Raw genomic sequence first — 22,172 nt, forward strand, 5'->3', positions numbered from 1 at the left:
CCCAGGATGCACTAGGGTCCCCCTCCGATACCCCGCCCCCGAGCCAAGACATCTCAGTTAGTTACCAAGCCATAGGCCGGAGGAGGAGAAGGAAGAGAGAGAAAAAAGATCTGGACACACACAAGAATCACATTCTCACCAGAGGGAGACGGAAAAAAATCGGTGACCAGAGTAAAGCCCATCTGCAGCACAGGTGCGACAGGGCGGGAGTCCTGTGGAACCCTATGGACTTCGTAGAAATAGAGATAACAAGGGTAAGTTCTTACCATATCTCATATTTTCTACTTCAGGGTCCATAGGGTATCCACAGGATACCTTGGGGATGTCCCAAAGCAGTATCCTTTAAGGGTGCGGACGCTCCTGTGCTGAAAGGAGAATCCGCCGCCCGAAGGAAGCATCCTGAGAGGCGAAGGTGTCAAACCTGTAATACCTCACGAAGGTATGGACAGAGGAGCACGTAGCAGCCTTGCAGATCTGGACTGCAGAGGCACCACGTCGAGCTGCCCACGAAGGACCCACAGACCTAGTGGAATGAGCCTTCACAGAAGGAGGAACCGGCAGGCCGTCATGAAGATAAGCTTCAGAAATTGCCATACGGATCCAGGCTGCCAAAGTTTGCTTTGAAGCAGGCCAACCCTTTTTTTACGGAAGCCATAGAGGACAAACAAGGCGTCCGACTTCCTAAACGAAGAAGTGCGGTCACCATAAGTCCTTAAGGCCCGCACAACATCCAAAGAGGCCTCACCCACGGAAAGGTCAGGTGAGTTAAAGGCCGGAACAACGATTTCCTCGTTAACATGAAACTGGGAAACAACTTTGGGAAGAAACTCAGCACGAGTGCGTAGCACTGCCCTATTCTCATGAAAAATCAAGAAAGGGGGTCTACAAGAGAGCCCCTAAATCAGAAACACGTCTGGCCGAAGCTATGGCCAGAAGGAAAACAGTCTTAGCTGTTAGCCATTTAAGATCCGCTGAGCACAGTGGTTCAAACGGCGGTCCCTGGAGAGCCCTCAGGAACACAGCCAAATCCCAAGGCGCCACAGGCGGAACAAATGGCGGCTGAATGCGCAGGACACCTTGCATAAAGGTGCGCACATCCAGGATTGTAGCAATCCTACGATGGAACCAGACAGACAGGGCCGAAACCTGCACCTTCAAAGAAGCAAGGCGAAGCCCATGGTCTAGTCCCGCTTGTAGAAAGGCGAGAACCCGAGACAGACGAAACTCCAGCGGTGCATAACCTCTTGGTCGACACCACTGGAAGAACGTATGCCACACGCGATGGTATATCCTCGTGGAAGACGGTTTCCGAGCTCTGAGCATGGTACGCACGACAGAGCTGGAAAAACCCCTGGACCTCAACATGACAGTCTCAACAGCCACGCCGTCAAAGACAGCAGAGTCAGGTCCGGGTGAAGACAAGGACCCTGTGACAGAAGGTCCGGTCGGAGCGGTAACCGCAGAGGACTGTCCACGGACAGACCCTGAAGATCTGAGAACCAGTGCCGTCTGGGCCATGCGGGAGCTATCAACAGGAGCATCCCTCCTTCCTGTTTGAATTTCTGGATTACCCGTGGAAGAAGGGAAACGGGAGGAAAGAGATAAGCAAACCGGAACGTCCACCGGACGGACAGAGCATCCACCAGACACGCCCCTTTGTCTCGTGCGAGACCCGTACACCGGCAACTTCTTGTTGTGCCGGGACGCCATGAGGTCCATCTCTGGAAGACCCCACCTGTCCACCAGCAGTTGAAAAACGTCCGGGTGCAGGGACCATTGCCCCGGATGAACGTCCTGGCGACTGAGAAAGTCCGCCTCCCAGTTTAGCACTCCCGGGATGAAGACGGCTGATATGGCCGGAAGATTGCGCTCCGCCCATACCAGGATCCGAGACATCTCTACGAGAGCCGCCCGACTTCGGGTTCCTCCTTGCCGGTGGTTTATGTAGGCCACGGTGGTAGCGTTGTCCGACTGGACCTGCACTGGGTGACCTTGGAGAACCCGATGTGCCTGCTGGAGAGCATTGAAAACCGCTCGGAGTTCCAAGATGTTTATTGGAAGCTCCGCTTCTGCCGGAGTCCACCTGCCTTGGAACAAGTGTGGACCCGAAACTGCTCCCCAGCCCCAAAGACTGGCGTCCGTTGACTCCGTTGCCTCCAATTTGCCACCCAGAACGGACGACCCTTGTTGAGATGGGTCGTCTGCAACCACCAGGCAAGGGACAGACGAACCTCCGGAGTGAGCACTATCGTCTGAGATTTTAGAGACTGAGGCAGTCCATTCCACTTGGACAGGATCAGGTGCTGCAAAGGTCTGGAGTGAAACTGGGCATATTCCACCATGTCGAATACCGACACCATGGAGCCCAGTAACCTCATCGCCGAGTGAAGAGACACCCGGCGGCTCTGCAGACAACTGCGCACCCTCGACTGTAAGGCAGAGATCTTTTCCCCCGTCACAAAGATCCTTTGCTGTCTCGAGTCCAATAAGGCTCCGAGGTGCAGAATCCGCTGAGACAGGATCAGGGTGGACTTCTGCCAGTTTATCAACCAGCCGTGCCGTTGCAGTAGCGCAATGGTCAGGTCCAAGTGGTGCAGGAGGAACTCCGGAGATCCTGCCACTAAAGAGAAGGTCGTCCAAGTACAGCAACATGCGGACTCCCTGCAGCCGCAGGGAAGCCGCCATGACCGCCATCACCTTGGTGAAAACACGTGGTGCTGTCGCCAGGCCAAAAGGTAACGCCCGGAACTGAAAGTGGTCGCTGCGGATTGCAAACCTGAGGAACTGCTGATGGCGCAAAAGAATAGGGACATGCAGGTAAGCGTCCTGTATGTACAATGACACCATGTAGTCCCCAGGTTCCAGCGCCAGAATGATGGACCGTAGGGTCTCATCCGAAACTTCGGTACCCGCAAAGACTTGTTGAGAGCTTTGAGGTTGAGAATCGGACGAAACGACCCATTGGGTTTCTGCACCAAAAAGAGATTGGAATAGAAACCCTGGCCCCTCTGGGAGAATGGAACAGGCAGCGGGGGAGGCACCGGCTGTGAGACAGGAAAGGCGCGCTCCCCTGGCATGCATTTAACCCCTGGGACGCCGCAGCGCTACCGCTCTGCCGCAGTCCTGCTGTCCCAGGGGGGTAGCGGAAGCGCAGGTTAGAACCTGGCTCCACGCAGCAGCCAGTCCCCAAGGAGCCCCCTGCCTGGGGACTCTGGACCATGTAACAGCGGGAACCCACCGCTTACCTTGCGGTCCCCCTTGATTCCGGCCATGGTCCCGAACATCTGGGGTCACCGCTAGCTGTGACCCCAGATGCTCACCAGCATCCCCGGATCGGTACCAAACTAAACTGAGATGCCTTGGCTCGGGGGCGGGGTATAGGAGGGGGACCCTAGTGCATCCTGGGAGGACTGAAAACTTAACTCTATGGTGCCCGATGCCTGACGTCATCACCTATACCCAAGTTATCCTGTGGATACCCTATGGACCCTGAAGTAGAAATAGGCAATTTCTTAAGAGATTTCCATCCTCTTATCTATTGCCTTGTTGAGTGAAGCTCCATCAGAATTGTTATTTTAGACCACAGGTTCTCAAACTCAGGGCCTGATTCAGCAAGGATCGCTGTTCTGCTATACGCACTGGTGATATTTAAATGTTTGCATTCGCATTGCGAACGCAGCCTGACATAAGGACGCCCACTTCCCCTTACACACATCCGTACACTTGGCCAACACGGTAACATCGGACTCAGATGCACAGTTAATGAAGCCCAGACCTCACTCAGGAATTGCTGACTTCTGCGCACGCTATGAGACCTCAGGAGGCGTTTGGTATCGCAGTTAATAATTTAAGCAGGCCCATGCAACGGCATTGAAACACACTGGCACGCCTGCGTTCGCACAGCCCACCCCCCCCGCCCCGTCACCACCCACAAATGGCACTTCCTGTCTTTCTCTCTGTCATGAGCCTACGTAGCCTCTGCGTACGCAGTTCTGACCAGAGTGCCTGGCTTGTGCGCTGCGATTCATACGCAGTGCGAATTAATTGACCAATGGTGTGCGTATTAGCAACTGCGTTCCTTTCCGAATCAGGTCCTCAGGATCCCAAATAGTTCATGTGTTTGCCAGGTCTCCTCACAGAATAACAAGTGGAACAATTAGTTCCACCTGTGGATCTTTAAAAATGTGTCAGTGAGTAATTAATACACCAGAGCACCTGCCAGGAGACCTGGAAAAATGAGAACGGTATGGGGTCATGAGGGGAGAGTTTCAGAACGATTCTATAACTGCGGCATCCACGCTGGGTACTGCACAGCAACTACCGCTCCGTAACAGGATACGTGTTCAATTTTACCCAGACCGCCTTGTCGTTTTTGCAAATTCTGCCACTCTTTTTAATTACAATTTCAGAATTACAATTAAGGCCCCCATACATCAGCAATTGCTTGCAGCAATCATGCAATTTGCAATCGATTGTGTATAAAAATCTTTCCCTTTTTCAATCAATTGCAGAATTGCCACAATCGATTGAAAAAGGGAAAGATTTTTATACACAATCGATTGCACGATTGTTGCAATCAATTGCTGATGTATGGGGGCCTTTACAGGAAAGACTGTACCCATTCTCCTGGAAGCGACACTTGCCGGCTTTGAGCTCAGGCCGCAACAGACGTGTCTACAAAATGACAGAAGCCACCGAAACAACGAAATGTGGGGCATAGTTTGCATGCCGACATTAGCTAAGTACTTAGCTACGTAGACGCAGAATGTGCACTATTACCTTGCTACTCAGAAGCAGGAGGTGCGTGTAAGTAGCGACAAGAGGCACTAAAGGTAGACCGTGTATCTACATCACCTAACTGCCGCAAAAAGGAACAATACCACTAACAAACACCACCATAGGTGACAGAAGGAATTAGCCGCTTACGTAAACCTCTGCATCCTACATCAGCTTCAATACTCTGAATTGTTTATTGCAGCACAATTATTGAGATCTGTGTTAAAGGGCATATCTCTTTCTTTTAATAAGGTGGTCTTTCACTAGGACCTTACTACCATTTATAGCACAATTTCATTACCCAGAGAGAACAAGGAAGTCTTTTTTTTTTTTTTTTTTTTTTTATCTGATCCATTGGCACCGAGGGTATTGAACTTTTACAAAGTGTACTTTATTACCAAGTTACTGTTTCCAATATGCAATTTTAACAAAGTTGATTTAGCATAGAGAGATACTAATTTACAGTTTGATAAAAAAAAAACAGCAATTTTATTTTTAAAGAGAATACAAAGTTGAATTCAGGGCCTGATTCAGAGCGGCTCGTAAGCGGCCGCTCGTTTGTTCCGAGCGATGTTTGCCCAACTGCGCATGCGTACGGATTGTAATACGCATGCGCGAACCAGTCATTGCGGCCGAAAATCGTTTGTGCGCTAAATAGCGAATGCCTGCAATTTTGAGTGACAGAATGAGGCGTATGTGGGTGGTAACAGGGGAAGGTGCTTGAAAATGGGGAGTGGAGATCAGAACGCAGGCGTGCTTAAAGGTCAAAACGGGCGTTTTAAGGGTGTGCATAATTAATACAGCAGCGTCACTGACCACGTCACTGGGTTATTTTATAGTCAGAACTGCTCGCAAGATTGTGGTAGGAAAAACCAACCACAAGAATAGCGAGCAGTTCATAGGCTGGTCGATGTACTCGATTAATCTAATAAATAATTGCGTCCGGCTCTGAATCAGGCCCTGTTATTAAAGGGAAACAATTCTAAAAACATATTTGTCACCAACAGTAGGAAGTTCTTTCTTTTTTGCACCGGTTACAATATTTTGAGAATTCTCCAGAGCTTTAGCCGACTTGGAACGAGTCGTCAGTAACCTAAGCTTAGATTTCTCCTGACACCTATATGCCATCAAATAAGGGAGCTTAGAACCCAACACCAAATATTATAGACTTTGGGCCTGATTCACTACAGATAGCAACTGTGATCGCAATTGCGATGACGCACGCAGTTCAACTGCGATAGTATGCTAATACACTGCGAACGCTATGCTGTCGCAGCACTACATAAGGACGCCCACTTTACCTTACACACATCCGTAATGTTTAGCAAGACTGCGAAACCATCGGTACAATCGAGTACCATCGCAGCCTCACGCACACTTGCACAAGCCCTGACCTTACTCGGAAATTGCTTACTTCCATGCACGCTATGTGTACTCAGACTGCGTAAGGGTTCGCATTGGCTAATTTATGCATGCCCGTGTAACGGTGTTCCAACACACTGGGATGCCTGCGTTTCACAAAACCACCCCCACGTAACGGCACTTCCTGTCAATTACTATGCGATGGGTCTGCGTAGTCACTGCGATCACAGTTCCCATCGAAGCGGCCGGTTCGCGCACTGTGCTGCATACGCAGAACGCAACAATAGGCCGATTGCGTGAGTATTAGCAACTGCGATCCTTGCTGAATCAGGCCCCGTGTTACTAACCCAGAGTAATGGCTGCCATGGAGGAATGAAGAAACAACAGTGTTTGGGGATGTGGGAGTCTTGGATTGAAGCGTGGGTAGGGAAAGGGTAATGAAACAGAGCAGCAGCAGTTATATTAAGCATTTACAACATTTATATATTTTTACACAAAAAAAAAAAAAAAAAAAAAAACAGACCTGCAAAGGAAAAGTCTTGTGCCATTAAGCTGGGGTTGCTTCCAACAGTCGGCTGCAGACTTGAGCATCGATCATAGTGGATGCTAGTTGGGCTTCGGTTTTCTGGTGTGAAAGTCCAGAGACTAGACCGCTAGTCAGGATCTCCCAGTATTAGCAGAGCCTGTATGTAAGGACTGTAAGTGGGTCTCTTACATTACGGTTCTTAGTGTGCACTGCGAGTTATTCCCTGGCAGATATCATGGAGTCCTTGTCTCTTCATTGCCAAGCGATTCCTGATCGACACCGCTCTCTAAGCTCAAGACTGTATTATCCACCCACAACTCCGCAGCTCTCGCCCTGCTCTCTGTAATTGCACTGGTGATGCTGTCCAGGGTCCAGTGTGTGTTTGTCAGCGCACAGTCTAAGGTGAAAGGGCCTTCCCGTGTGCGACGCACTTTAGTGCAGACTGCAGAGGATCGCAGCTCCAGGCCAATCTCATGGACCAACTTGCGGAGGTATTGCTGAGTCTCGTGCATGCATTGGATCTCTGAGGGGGGGGGGGGGACAAAGACTAATAACACCAGCAGCCTATAGTTATACATGGCATATAGATCATCAATAGTGCTCACACTGGACCGGTCACCAGATAAGTGACATTTGTACATGAACAGAGGAAACCTTTTCACTTTGTCATATCCATCATAAAATAGCTACAACTGCAATATTTTCAGCTATTTGAGGTTCTAAATTATAGTGTACACAGTTTAGTTGTGTGACAGGTTCACGCTCATCAACATAGAACATTAATATGGTGACGGAAGAATCACGGAACATAGGGTATTTACTAAAAGAAAATCTACAACTAAACGTATTTAACATGTAGAATCATTTTTAGCATTACAATCTAGAATCAAAATGTATCTATTGATGGAGATCGATTCACTATGCTCATCTTAAGGTTTTCCTTTAGTGTACTGGCATCATACAATTTTGAACTATCACATGAAGACTATTTTCAGTTGTATTGTTATTGCCAGTGTAATATGGCACCTTCCTACAGTCATCCTACAGTCAACTCAGCATTAAGGGATGATGTGAAAATGTCATTAATATTTCTGGAATCTTTATACAGTAATAAAGGAGAAGAAATAAACCACGGTGACTGTCATGTACATCATGGTTGTAACTCAGGGACACAAGCTATAGCTTCTTATATAAAGGCCTGATTCACTAAGAATCGCAACTGCATATGCAATAGCGATTCCGCACGCAGTTCAACTGCGACAGTATGCTAATTCACTGCGATCGCTATCCCGTCGCAGCACTACACAAGGACGCCCACTTTACCTTACACACATCCGTAATATTTATTAAGACTGCGAAACCATCGGTAACATCGAGTACCATCGCAGCTTCGCGCACACTTGCACAAGCTCTGACCTTACTCAGGAATTGCTAACTTCCACGCACGCTATGGGGCCTCAGGCTGCGTATGGCAACGCAGTGGCTAATTTATGCACGTCCCTGCAACGCAGTCCGAACGCACTGGGACGCCTATGATTCGCAGAACCCCCCCCATCACCTCCCACTAATGGCACTTCCTGTCAATTACTGCGATGGTCCCAGCGATCGCAGTCCCCATCGCAACTATCACCAGATTGCGTGCATATTAGCAACTGCGTTCCTTGCTGAATCAAACTCTAAATATGAAACATTTCCATGAGAACGTCCCGTTTACCGTCTGCAATATACATTTGAAGTGGACCTTACCTAAAGTGAAGTCAGGCGGGGAAAACTCCACACATCGCACTCCAAGTACGAGAGGCGGGGTCTTCACCGTAGGGCGGAGCTGGCCCCGTACCGCCATGTCATACGCCTCCTGACTTTTTAGGTCTATATGACTGTGCCTGGGGTAGAAGCAGCCAAGAGATTAGGAGTATTCGTTAGGACTAAGACAGTGTTTCTATAAAGACACAGCTTTGTCAGGGGTTGGCAGCACCTACTTCCCCTATATACAGTATGTGACAGGACTAACTACAGCTGCTGAAGGGCTATTACAGATAAAAGACAAAACCTTTTTCATGTAACAGATATGCAAGTAACAGTACCAGGTATTTGTCAGAAACACGTAGTATGAAATGTATCCGTGCACTCTATATATACCTGATTGCTATCTGTAGTACCTGCAATTTACATATAAAGTGGGAATATTGTACACATTTAGTATCTGCACTACATACAAATTACATATATAAAATTATGTTATCTTATGTGATCTTTACATAAGGTACATATAAAACATTTGTAGATACAAACAAAATTTTTCAGCAGAATGTCTCCCTTATGATAAATAGGTAACATTCAGTTACTTAAACCGATCGGATGTAGAAACCTACATTAGCAAAGCCTTCTGGTTGCTCCCCTGAATCATGGCCAGAACCCGCTCAAACCTGTCTCTTGTGATGTGATCTGTGGAGAGAATAAGAAGAATAAGCATTCAGTGCTTCAGTGATCGCAAATATGTGCTATAGCGCGTATTTTACCCACAAATGAGAACCGGGAACCCACTTTTTCAAAATGGGAGGGTCCCCGGGGACGCGCTCAGCTGCCTGCCAATCCTGTGGCTCCTGGTTAGATGGTTGATGTATCCGCTGGCCCAGCTGCAGGGAGAACTAGAACGGGGTGGAGCTAGCAGCAGCTCATACGTGAGGACTGGTGTGGACTGCATCGGCGCGTAGACTGTCACTGCGGCCCGGGCCCCCCGGAGCGAAGACAGTCCCCAGCTCCTAACTCCCTGTCCCCACCTCCTACTCCGTCCCTGGCTCCTCACCTCCTACGTCCTGTCCCCAACCTCCTACGCCCTGTCCCTGGCTCCTCACCTCCTACTCCCTGTCTCCTCACCTCCTACTCCCTGTCCCTGGCTCCTCACCTCTTACGCCCTGTCCTCACCTCCTACGCCCTGTCCTCACCTCCTACGCCCTGTCCTCACCTCCTACGCCCTGTCCTCACCTCCTACGCCCTGTCCTCACCTCCTACGCCCTGTCCTCACCTCCTACGCCCTGTCCTCACCTCCTACGCCCTGTCCTCACCTCCTACGCCCTGTCCTCACCTCCTACGCCCTGTCCTCACCTCCTACGCCCTGTCCCTGGCTCCTCACCTCCTACGCCCTGTCCTCACCTCCTACGCCCTGTCCCTGGCTCCTCACCTCCTACGCCCTGTCTCCACCTCCTACCTACTCCCTGTCCCCGGTCCCCACCTCCTACTCCCGGTCCACACCTCCTACGCCCTGTCCCCACCTCCTACTCCCGGTCCCTGTCTCCTCACCTCCTACGCTCTGTCCCCACCTCCTACTCCCGGTCCCTGTCTCCTCACCTCCTTCGCCCTGTCCCCACCTCCTACGTCCTGTCCCCACCTCCTACTCCCTGGCTCCTCACCTCCTACGCCCTGTCCCCGGTCCACACCTCCTACTCCCGGTCCCCACCTCCTACGCCCTGTCCCCACCTCCTACTCCCGGTCCCTGGCTCCTCACCTCCTACGCCCTGTCCCCGGTCCCCACCTCCTACTCCCTGTCTCCCCACCTCCTACTCCCTGTCCCCCCACCTCCTACTCCCTGTCCCCCCACCTCCTACTCCCTGTCCCCCCACCTCCTACTCCCTGTCCCCCAGCTCCCCGCCTCTTACTCCTGTCCCCAACTCCGCCTCCCACACATCAAGACGACGAGGAGCCATAAGGGCCTGCAGCTGAGTGCAACTACCCCCCATCCAGCTCACAAAAATAAAAAAATACAGAACAGTGCACAGCTAGAAACAGAGAATTCTTTGAACATTTTTGTTCAAAGGTAAGAGAAGAAAATCTTTATGGCATATTTTTAAAATGTATTTCAATTTTATTGGTTTGAGGTTTTTCATAAAATGATGCAGAAATGACAGTTTCTGCATAATGTTATGTATCACCACTATGTAAGAACAGTCTAATGCAGAACATTTCACAGACATCTCCTGCAGAAGACAAACTACCGTAGCAGACTGCAGTCCCCATTATTGTCAATGGGTACTGAAGTCTGACAACTATGTACAAAACTTAGGTGTATGTGGGGAAGTGTTGTGGCATGTGGGGAGCTCTAAAGCATAAAATTATGATGGGACCGAGAAATGGTCAGGTAGGACCCCATTTTTTTTTTAACATGGCGGGTTCCTGGGACCCACATATTTTGTCGCTCAGCACGATCACTGGTGCTTTGTCCAATGTTTCTATATGCCATACGTTAAGATACAGAGAAACAGTCTGTGCCGATCAGAGCTATGCACACCAGGTCTACAAGCATCATAGACCATGACACAGCTCAGCAAATGGTGCAACCTTCAGCAGATATACAGCCCACCTAGGTAAGTAAGGCTGGGTACACACAAAGATTTTCTGTCCAACCATCCAACTAGTTGATTGGTTGGAATGAAAATCTGGTAACATATGGGAGTAAACGTTGATCAGCAATTGCTCCTAAATGCCAGAAAACAGATGAAAATGGTCGTCAGACAAGTTTGTTAAATGTTTGATCTAAACTATTTGTTTAAACTAGTTTATGTCAATTTTCCAACGTTTGGGAGCAAATTACGTGTACCCAGCCTTCCTCACCTCTCCTCCTGTTATGCCTATTCCTGTTTTTCCTTATTTATAATCCTCCTGGAGAACATTGGATACTGGTTGGGTAAAGGAGGCTCACAGAGTTTTAACGCCATTATATACGATTGTCTAGAGGCCTCTGTACACCTGTTCTGTCACACTGATTGCTTTCCTGTTGTGTTTTCTTTGTTATTTAAAATAAAGATTGCGCGAGCCACTCTCCCTGAGATTGCATCAGTTAAAAAGTATTATAAAAAAAAATTGGGCTTATACATAGAATCTTTGCATAAACACACGCAAGCTGATATTATGAAACTTTTTTAATCCACCAAGTGTTATTTATTTTACTGCTATTATGTGAAAAAAAAAATAATACAAATTGAAGCATGCCTGTTCTTATATAGTCATTGTCCCTGGCATGTTATTTTATTTTTTTAACCACCATGCTCCTGGGGTGCACTGGTAACCAGTTGCCAGCAAGTGCTTAGTGGGAGGAAATGGTCACTCACTAACTTTCTCTGGGTTTCCTCCTTAAAAATCAGCTACAGCGCTGATCCCAGGATTAACTTGGGTACACACCGATAGAGATATCGTCTGTTACATTGAATGGGCGATATATCTATAGTGCATCGCCGGGTGTGTACAGCGAATATATCTGTGAACGACGTGCTGCACAGCAGATGGCCGATATATCTGAAAGATTTATCGCCCATCTGCCGATGTGTACGGGCGACCTGCCGATCACCCGTATACATGCTGCAGGGGCATGGCGGTGATTGACAGCTCAACTGGGCGGGAAATTTAAATGCCTGCCCAGTTGGGCTGGCAAGCACAGCACATCAAGCAGACGATTGGTAATAGTCAGATTGGTCGGCCGAACTGCCTATCTAGTATGTACCCAGCTTTACACAGAGCTAGTTTGTAACTCACTGGTGGAGGGGACAAGGAGACACAGAGGGGCGTGGGATCAACTAGTATTTCCACAATGCAGTAACAATGGAGATGAGAGGACTGCGCTCCTGTAAACTTACTTTGGACTTGAAGGGGTTAATGTTGCAACTGAAATTAGTTTACAGTATTGTCAGGTAATCACTCCTATGATTATACTAGTCACATGCCAGCACAACAAGGCAGTTATATTGGGCCAAATACTGAAACAGACCTATGAAGCCAAGCGATTGGTCGATTTAGATGATGTCACAAGCAAGTGTAATGCTTCCATCATTAGTTACTATTACTTGTAAATGAGATTTAAATGAACATGCCTCAAGTAAAACCACTCACCGAATGTTGTCTTCTCGATGACCTTCCCGGCATCTGTAAAATTACTGGACGCTTTGCCAAACACACCACATACTGTGTAATCCTTTGAAAGAAGACAAAAGTGTTGGTAGAAAACTTAAAGTTAAAATATAATTAAAATTAAAAAACACCACAAACAACCTATGAAGCACGTTGCAAACAAATTCAACACACTTTCATCACTAAAATTAAATAACACAATACATATATTTTTATTTCTTGGACCACGTATACAAAAGGTCTAGCCTAGAGTGAACAACACACCTAAAGCTGGGTACACACTAAACGACTGTGTACCCAGTGATGCGATGCGATGGAAACCAGGACCCCAGCGCCGACGGGCCGACATATAGGGCGGTCCGTACACACTAGGCAATCCGGTGCCCGACATGCCGGCCGCGCGCGTGGGATCGTCAGCCGTATCGCCTGATCTTCCTGCATGTACAAGAGATTAGGCGATGCGACTGACTACCCAACGGGAACCGGCAAAATCATTAGCAATATCGTGTAGTGTGTAGGGGCCTTAAGAAATAACTAGACTGTGTATAAAAAAAACAGAAGGAGGTCGTCATACCTTGGAATAATGGTTTTCATAGAGCTTTGTTAGAATCCTGTTGCCTTGCCCAATTCCAAGCACTGAAAACAAAACACAACGCTGCATGAATACAGTTCAAGGTTAAGATTGGCAAAGTATTGGGGGTGTGGTAAAACAGGTCAACAGCAAAAAGGTCGACTGGTTCTGAATGTCGACAGTAAAATAGACGACATGGTCAATAGGTCGACCATCATTTTGCAGACATGTATTTAGGTGGATAGGGTTAAATGTTTGACACTAAAACATAAAAAAAAAATTTGTATTTTAGCCTAAACTTAAAAATCATGAATAATTTAGTTTTGATATGTTAAATGTCGACCTAAATACATGTCTACAGAATTATGAACGATCTAATGACCATGTTGTTCTTTTTACTCTAAACATCCAGAGTGTGTCGACCAATTAACCAATACCCGTATTGGGGGTGGCTGAAAAAGTTATCAATATGGCCCACGGGGGTCTTCCCATTTACAATAATGAACGGCTGTTATTTTTAGCATGGGTAGTATCAGAACCAGCTTGCGTCTTATACAAATATTGCCGATATTTATGTAGTGAATAATCTAGCAGAAAATAGAAATCCTTTTTCATGGCGGTTTACACTACTTTATATAAATGATACCAAATCAATGCTCTTGGTCAAAGTTCACAGTCTTTAAGCAGCAAAATTCTTGCATGGGTTCAATTCCCTTCTATTTCTTCAGGGGGGGATGTGCACCACTATTTATCCCGCTGCACAGTGCATGGGTGTTTAAAGGGAAACCATCCACTAATTTCACAGTCCAATTATTGCAGGCACACTAGAGTCATCACATATCCAAAATACTACACTATATACTATTATAATTTCTGATGAAAGAAAAGCATGATATCAAAATAAAATATAGAATGGAAAGCTCCAGGAAAATTGATTTCAATTTTCTGCTTACCTGTTACTTGAGTGTTGGTGACAATCTTAGATCTCCTACCTAAGCAACTTATAATGCACAAACAAAGGTAAAGGTTCATATACTTTTGTCCATTTACATAACAAAAACTCACCTAATACCCCAGATGACTGCGCATCCAGCTTATGCACCACAGAAATCTTAAGGTGAGTGTAGTCTGGTCCCTTAACTGTTAGACCAAGAGACAATGATAAATAACATTACACTAACAACACAGACACAGACACTAACAACACAACACAGACACAGGTAACCGTTATGCTACATTAGATGTTCGGTACCCACCCAGTACATGATCAGCCAGGACAGGAACAGCAGTCGCTACCTTAGTCAGTATGACCCCACTGCTACCCTCTACAGCTTGTGGTAGGAAAGCAATCTTTTGCCGGGGTGGACGTTGCTTGAGAGAATTCAGCTCTGTACAACACATACTTAAGATTATTGTTGCACAAATCTAGCAAATCCTTAGTATAACAGCTGCATCATTGCAAAACAAAGTCTCAGTACCTTTCAACAGTTTCAGCTCTATTGTGTCACGTACAGCCGTCCAGTTATATCCAGGAGGTTTATATATAGTGAAGAGACCATGCAATTTACTATATGCAGAAGAGGCAGACAGAGCCATGACTGCACCAATCACTGAGAAGAAATAGAAATATTATTATGTTTAGTTCTATTACAGATAACAGTAGTCATGTGTTTAGTCTGCGTCTATTTCTAAGCTGGGACTGCAAAGCAAACATCATCATTTTAGAGTGTATTTATTATTATTCTGAAACATGAAAAAAATGGACACCAATGATAGTACAAAACCATCTATCATATAGGGGATATTTAATACATAGAAAAACCAGCAAAAAAAACCCAAAAAAATTTAATATCAATCTTCATTGGAATTGAAATTGTTTTCACGCATAGGCAGTTGGAGGAGTCAGAACCTGTCGCACATGCACAGTTAAAAAAATAAAATAAAAATGTCAAACATGCTCAGTGGAGAAAGAGACGCCGGGGAACAGTCACATAGATCGCCGCCAGCATCGCTATTATAGTATCAATCCCACTTATGTATCACACCTCCAGGATCGATCCAGGAAAGGGGAATATATCAGAAATGAAGAGCAATCTTTGAAAAAAGATAAATCGAGGCCCAACCAGTGGGATTGCTGCTATAAGGAAACGGACGTCTGTGTACGGCGGCCCCCACTGTTACATTTATTTAGAATGGTTATAATTAGTATTTAAAATAATCATCTTCAATTCAAAATAGTTTATATATAAAAAAAAAAAAAAGCACAGGAACTATAAAGATAATAGGAATAGATATGCCTGGGCCAATCTGTACTGCATAACCCAGGGTAGCACCTTGTGGACACCACACATACCTGTGGCCGATGACAGGAATAACTATATTACCACACATAACAGAATACAACATTGCAGGTCAACAGCCTCGCATACTGTGTATAAGATACATAGTGTATCTTATATAAGCAATATTACAGTAAGACCATATAATGCGCATACATGGAAGAGCAGCGTGCAGCAATAGCTGGTTTCCTCACTGCAGGCGGATGAGACGAGTGTTACGAGCTCCTCAGCAGCTCATGGCCTTCTGTGGCGGCCGCCATGCTCCTCCTCCAACTTAAGATCAAAGTCAGACGCTGCTACCTAAGGAGTACCAAGATGGCGGCTGTCCTCGTGGAGACATCACGTGGGACGCTGACGCTCCTCCCTTCAAACGTACTTCCTGTCAGGATCTGGTGACTAGAGCGGGCGTTTGGGGGAAGACGGGGTTGAAGTTCGGTGACGTAGGCGGCAAAAAGAGGCGTAGCTTAGAAATCTCGGCGCCGGGACGGAGGAAGTGAGAGGCAGAGAGGCCGCGGCGCATGCGCTGTGCCACCCAGACCCGGCTCGCCTCAAACATGGAGAGGAAGGTGCTGGCGTTACAGGCGCGCAAGAAGCGGGCCAAGGCTAAGAGGAGCGTGAAGAAGCCGCCGGAGCCCTGTCAGCGTCGGCCGGCCCCGCAGCCTCCCTCAGACGAGGAGGAAGAAGAGGAGGAGGAGGAAGAGATCCTGGGAAGTGATGACGAGGAGCAAGAGGACCCCAATGACTACTGTAAAGGCGGCTACCACCATGTGAGGATCGGGGACCTCTTCAGCAATCGCTACCACGTCATCCGCAAGCTGGGCTGGGGCCACTTCTCCACCGTCTGGCTCTGCTGGGATCTCCAGGCCAAGCTGTTTGTGGCCCTGAAGGTGGTGAAGAGCGCCGAACACTATACCGAGACAGCCCTGGACGAGATCAGGCTACTGAGGGCGGTGAGGGACACGGACCCTGCGCACCCGGGCCGGGAAGTCGTGGTCCAACTTCTGGACGACTTCAAAATATCCGGCGTCAACGGCTCCCACGTCTGCATGGTGTTCGAGGTCCTGGGGCACCACCTGCTGAAGTGGATCATAAAATCCAATTACCAGGGGCTGCCGCTTCCCTGCGTGAAGAGCATCGTCGGCCAAGTCCTCCAGGGCCTGGACTACCTGCACGCCAAGTGCAAGATCATCCACACGGACCTCAAGCCGGAGAACATCCTGCTGTGCGTGGATGATGCCTACGTCCGCCGGCTGGCTTCCGACGCCACCCAGTGGCTTCGCTCCGGTGCCCCGCCGCCTTCAGGGTCCGCGGTGAGTACGGCGCCACAGCCCAAGCCATCCACCAAGCTGACGAAGAATAAGAAGAAGAAGCTGAAAAAGAAGCAGAAGCGCCAGGCCGAGCTGCTGGAGAAGCGGGTGCAAGAGATGGTGGGGATGGAAGTAGAACCCGTAGAGGGTTCTCAGGAGGCCCCGGAGCAGAAGGATAGTCCGACCCTTTGTGAGGGTTCAGATGTGAATGGACTGCAAAATGAGGTATCTGATACCCTGACCAATGAAGATACGTTGCCCCAGAGCATTGAACCTCCTTGCAAAACGGAGACAAGCCATAATGATGATTTGGACAACATTTTGTCCACCCAGCCCCCTATCCTGCCCAAAGAGCTGGATAAGGGTGAGGAGATATGCCAGCCTGAAGGGGGAGATCTGTGCGAGGAACAGAAAGGGACCACCAAAATGGAAGAGAATGAGGAAAGTCTAATAGGCGATGGTAAATCGAAAGCTGCCGACATTTTATTAAATCCTCTCGACCCCCAAAACGCCGAAAAGATCCGAGTGAAGATTGCCGATCTTGGAAACGCGTGCTGGGTGCAAAAGCACTTTACAGAGGACATTCAGACTAGACAGTACAGATCTCTGGAAGTTCTCATCGGCTCTGGGTACAACACTCCGGCAGATATATGGAGCACCGCTTGCATGGCTTTTGAGTTGGCGACGGGAGATTACCTGTTTGAACCGCACTCAGGTGAAGACTACTCACGTGATGAAGACCACATCGCCCTGATCATCGAGCTGCTGGGACAGATCCCACGGAAGCTCATTACGGCTGGAAAGCACTCCATGGAGTTTTTCACAAAAAAGGGAGATCTCAAACACATTTCAAAGCTCAAACCCTGGGGTCTGTCTGAGGTCCTAAAGGAGAAATACGAGTGGTCTGAAGAGGATGCCGCCGGATTTGCAGACTTCCTGCTGCCCATGCTGGAATTAGTCCCTGAAAAGCGGGCTACTGCTGCCCAGTGCCTGCGTCACCCCTGGCTACAGTCCTAAAGAAGTTGAGCCATGCTCACATATTGACTCCAATCGTTAGTAAAATAACTGTTTCCACCAAGAGTCAGGGTGACCATTTATTTCACTGAAGCAAACGGTCCAGAAAGTTTAAATCTGCTGTCCGTCATGCATTCCTATAATCATGACATCTATGGCAGAGACGTTATTACTGGACGAGGTTATTTGTGGCCTTATTTTAGGGTTGAGATCTGGTTGATCGTTACCTAGCTAACCATATTCCTGGTTACCTTCAGTTTGGAGAGAAAGAAATGACGCCCTCTTATTGCAGCGCTGACCTTGTTCTCCTGGACCTACTCCTCTTTATAAATATCCCCTTTTCATATATTTCTATCTGTCCATTTTGGGGTTACAGCGCCTGTCCTATTTGCAGCTGCGAAGGTTCTTTTTTTTTTTTCGTTGCTCAACATCCATGCAACAAGTTAATTATTCCATTTGAACTGTAGTTTTCCATTTTTTACATGAACACTAAGTTAAGTGGTCTGTTTGCTTATAGAGATTAAAATAAACTGTACTAAGAAAAATAAATATTTAGCAAGTTTTGAGGACTGCTGAAAGGAGACCTAAAAGCTTGTTAGATATTTTACTGGTCACATACATCCACCTCTACCTAATTTAATTTGTTTGTTTTGTTTTTATGCCGTTCTATTACAAAAGCAGAAGACCTTGCTCTTTTTAGGATGTTATTTTTGTTTGTTTATACCACAGGTGGGCAACCTGTGGCCCTCTAGCTGCTGTGGTACTACACATCCCAGCATGCCCTGCACTGTTTTAGCATGATCTATTAGCAAAGCTGGAGCAAGGTATGCTTGGGGTGTGTAGTTCTGCAGCGGCTGGCGTGCAGCAGGTTGCCTCGCCCTGGTTTATAGCCTATTTCCTAACTGCATTGTGATTACAGACATCACAGGTACAGTCAGGCAGTTCAACTGTTTTACATCACATTTGTTCCATATCTGTAATTCAGGCAACAATTTGCTGTCATTTTGATGTATTAATGAAAGAATTTACATAATAAATACTATTTAGTGTTAAAAAAAAAAAAAAAAGCTTTTTTAATGTTATACATCAAAACTACTTGGGGGTGTTTATTTTAAAACCAAAAAAATAATGCATATGACCCTCCTTCCCCGTGGTACTAGTCGCCAATGCCTGCACAATGGAGCAGAAGTAGTAGCCTGCGAGTTGCAGGCACTGAGGTGTTTTCTGTGTGTTAGCAGCTACATTTAAAGCCGCAATAATTTAAAGAGCAAAGCCAGGTTGGTTTTGCCTTTCAAATGTATTGCCGCTTTAAATGTAGCGGCTAAATTGCGCCCGTGCTTCCAACTTGCAGGCTATTAACATTTGGGTGAATATGTTTGTGCAAACTGCAGCTCACTGAGCAGACAGTGACCAGGAGATCAGAGATGAGATGGTGCATAGTTTATGTTTTAGCATAGCAAGGTCACGTTCAGTGATGTATGTGTGTTTTCAGGCAATTATTGTGATAGTCCTATGGGATCGGTATTTGCATTTATAATAAATAAGTCAACATGAGTGTGTGTGTATAGCTCTCCTCCTGTTTAGCTTAAAGCGTTTAAGCACAGGAGGAGTTAAATTGTAATTGCAGCGACAGCTATGTGACTGAAGATGTATGCATAGCCATTATTTAACCCCCACTCACCCACTTATAATAGCAAAACCATGTTAAATGGATAGCTGCAGTTGTCCAGTCAGAACGATTGAGGCAAAATTGAGAGCAGATTTAAAAATGCAGATTCTTTTGAGTAGGAGCCTTTGCAGATGGTTGGAGGCCTGAATATCATGTCACTGCTGTCCTTCAGCTCGGCTTAGTGGTTTACAGTTAAATCTTAGCTTTGGCTGGACATCATCATCTCAATCTGCCCAGTAGACAATTCATAGTGTTTATTCTAGCACCCTGCACCTGTCACAATCTGCAGTTCCTCTTTCCTACCTGAGGTGTCGCTCTCTGCTCTGGAGCTTTTAGCGCACACTGGTCTGTATCTCAGTAGTTTGTTGCATTAGCTGAGTGTGCTAGACGCATCACAGCAAAGAGCGACACCTCAGGCAGGAAAGAGAAACTAAAAAAATCTTAAGTGCGCTGTCATCTAGCAGCTGGTAAGAGGTTGTCAACCTCCATAGGGTAAAGCTAAATAAATGAGAACCAGCGTTTACTAGCAATATATATTATAATTACTTAATGAGAAACGGATGCATAAAATGGCAATTCACATTTATTCAATAACACAAAATTGTTTCATATTGCCATAAAATGAGCTCAAAACATGGTCATATGTTGTCAGCTGCTAGATAGACTCCTGACGGTATGTAAAGATTGGTTGTAATTAGGACTTACTCTCAAAAAGTCTCTTAAAGTACATAAACAGTTAAATATTTACCTAATGGTCAAATAATGTAGAACAGTCCTCAGCGATTAATCCGCAGCTGGTGGCGCTGTAGTAGTGTTCTTCTACTTGTAGCTGTATGGCTGAATCCGGATAGAGCATTAACATGCAAAGTGCAAAAGTTGAATGTCCACACAATTCAGGAGTCACATCCAGAATTTTAAGCAGCAATTTTTATATATTAAAATCACTTAACGCGTTTCGCTGGGTAAAGGACATCCAGCTTCATTAGAATGCATGTTACTCATTTAAGTAATTATAACAATATACTGTATATTGCTAGTAAGCGCTGGTTCTCAGATATTTATTTAGGAAAGAGGACCTGCATGGGTTGTAACGGGCACGGTGCTAGAATGAACACTAAATTCATAATGACTTTGTTTTTCAAAGCTGTATAAATCTATTCCGAATGCTGCTGGCAGGAATATGAAGAGTTAAGCTGTATACACACAGTGCAATCTGTACCACCAACAACTTGAAAGATATCTTTCAGTGAAGCCATCGTGCCAAATCTCTGAACAGGTAAAGCTGACAATATCGTCCAAGTTGGCCTGCATGCATGGACGATGAAAGATATATTTATCGTCCGTGCGGGAACGTGCATCGTTGGTTGTTGTCAGGTTGGTGACTGCAAAAAAGTGAACGATAACTATATAAACTATATAGTTATCGCTCATATCGTTCATGAAAGTAGTACCATGTGTACGCACTTTTAGAGGACATAGGGGGAAATGTAATAGCCTGCGAGATGCAGGCATCGCGACTTCGGCGAGTCTGCAGTTTTTTTTTTTTTTCTTTAAAGCGGCAGTAATTTAAAAGTTAGGTTTTGCCTAATAAATATTAACGGGCAGACTCGCTGGAATGACGCCAATGGCTTCATTTGGCAGGCTAGTACATTTCCCCCATAGTTAAATTTTGTGGAAGTCTGTAACCACAACTGCTTTCACAGCACTGCCTTTAAAATGTGATTATTTTTGTCATTTTTACACAGTGGATGTAGCCATTTTGTGTGCGATCTAGTATCAGTTAGTGTTCATTCTAGCACCCTGTCACAACCAGTGCAGTACCTCCTTTCCTGCCTGGGGTGTCACTCTGCTCTGGTGCTTATAGCACACTCAGCTGATGCCACAAACTGCTGAGATACAGACCAGTGTGTGCTAGAAGCACCAGAGCAGAGACACCCCAGGCAGGAAAGAGGAACTGCACTGCCTGTGACAGGTGCAGGGTGCTAGAATGATCACTATTGGTCATCATAATGCAGCCTTGTGTCTCAGTAACATCACTGGTTCCAAACAAATACATAAGTTGCATTCTCTTAAACCCAGAAAACGACTGCCGACATGTAGGTGATTGGTCCATTTTATCATTGCTGAAGTCCTCAATCGGTGGTAGTTATTGACACAGCTCTTAACTATCAGGTGCTTTAAACAGAACATGATTTATTAAAACTGTTTACATAAACTTTTGCAGTTCCTACATTTTGCTTAAGTTGATTCGATAGACTAGGCGTGGAAAATGTGCTGCACTCCAGCTGCTATGGAACTACACATCCCAGCATGCCCAGCCACGGTTTTGCAGTTAGGACATGCTAAGATTGTGCCAGTGCATGCTGGAATGTGTAGTTCCACAGCAGCTGAAGCGGTGGACGTTGCCTACCCTTACTATAGACTGTTTTGGAAGTACTTGCTCTGATAGAAAATTCAAAGATATTATTGATTGATGAGGAGATTGGATTCTTGCCACGTTTTGCCTTTGGTTTGTGGCTTTGTGGCAACACGTGGAAAATCATCTGTGCGTTATATAGAGGGGTAAACTGATTATACCCTTAAGTTGTTCCTAAGTATATTTGTGTGTAGACACCAGGTGTACAAATGATTTATTTCTACTTCAGGGTCCATAGGGGGTCCACAGGGTTGACCTTGGGGTATAGGTTGGGAACCAAATCCGGGCACCACG

At 46.5% G+C, this 22,172-nt stretch overlaps 2 protein-coding genes across 2 annotated transcripts; one reads left to right on the forward strand and one right to left on the reverse strand.

Annotated features, from left to right (window-relative positions):
• Window positions 1–5,145: 5,145 nt before the first annotated feature.
• TRUB2 (TruB pseudouridine synthase family member 2) lies at window positions 5,146–15,853 on the reverse strand. The gene is made up of 9 exons (XM_088467755.1): window positions 15,629–15,853; window positions 14,612–14,743; window positions 14,390–14,521; window positions 14,199–14,273; window positions 13,137–13,198; window positions 12,545–12,626; window positions 9,037–9,109; window positions 8,411–8,547; window positions 5,146–7,187 (listed from the first exon to the last, which is right to left on the reverse strand). Exons 2-9 carry the CDS (start codon window positions 14,727–14,729, stop codon window positions 6,898–6,900), a joined length of 969 nt encoding a protein of 322 aa, XP_088323881.1. The 5' UTR covers window positions 14,730–14,743; window positions 15,629–15,853; the 3' UTR covers window positions 5,146–6,897.
• Window positions 15,854–15,869: 16 nt separating this feature from the next.
• On the forward strand, window positions 15,870–18,839 carry LOC148532477 (SRSF protein kinase 1-like). The gene has a single exon (XM_088467754.1). It carries the CDS (start codon window positions 15,991–15,993, stop codon window positions 17,794–17,796), a length of 1,806 nt encoding a protein of 601 aa, XP_088323880.1. The 5' UTR covers window positions 15,870–15,990; the 3' UTR covers window positions 17,797–18,839.
• The last annotated feature ends 3,333 nt before the right edge of the window (window positions 18,840–22,172 follow it).

This window comes from Taudactylus pleione, unplaced genomic scaffold, assembly GCF_031769625.1.
Source record: "Taudactylus pleione unplaced genomic scaffold, aTauple2 ptg000074l, whole genome shotgun sequence".
NCBI classification, from domain to species: domain Eukaryota; kingdom Metazoa; phylum Chordata; class Amphibia; order Anura; family Myobatrachidae; genus Taudactylus; species Taudactylus pleione.

Bases quoted from the DNA above. Each gene is read 5' to 3' on its own strand.
- TRUB2 (XM_088467755.1), bottom strand. From the start codon at position 14,729: ATGGCTCTGTCTGCCTCTTCTGCATATAGTAAATTGCATGGTCTCTTC. The intron at 14,522-14,611 runs GTACTGAGACTT...TGTGTTGTACAG, and splicing joins AGAGCTGAAACTGTTGAAAG to AGCTGAATTCTCTCAAGCAA. The intron at 8,548-9,036 runs GTAGGTTTCTAC...CTTCTACCCCAG, and splicing joins AACCAGAAGGCTTTGCTAAT to GCACAGTCATATAGACCTAA.
- LOC148532477 (XM_088467754.1), top strand. From the start codon at position 15,991: ATGCGCTGTGCCACCCAGACCCGGCTCGCCTCAAACATGGAGAGGAAG.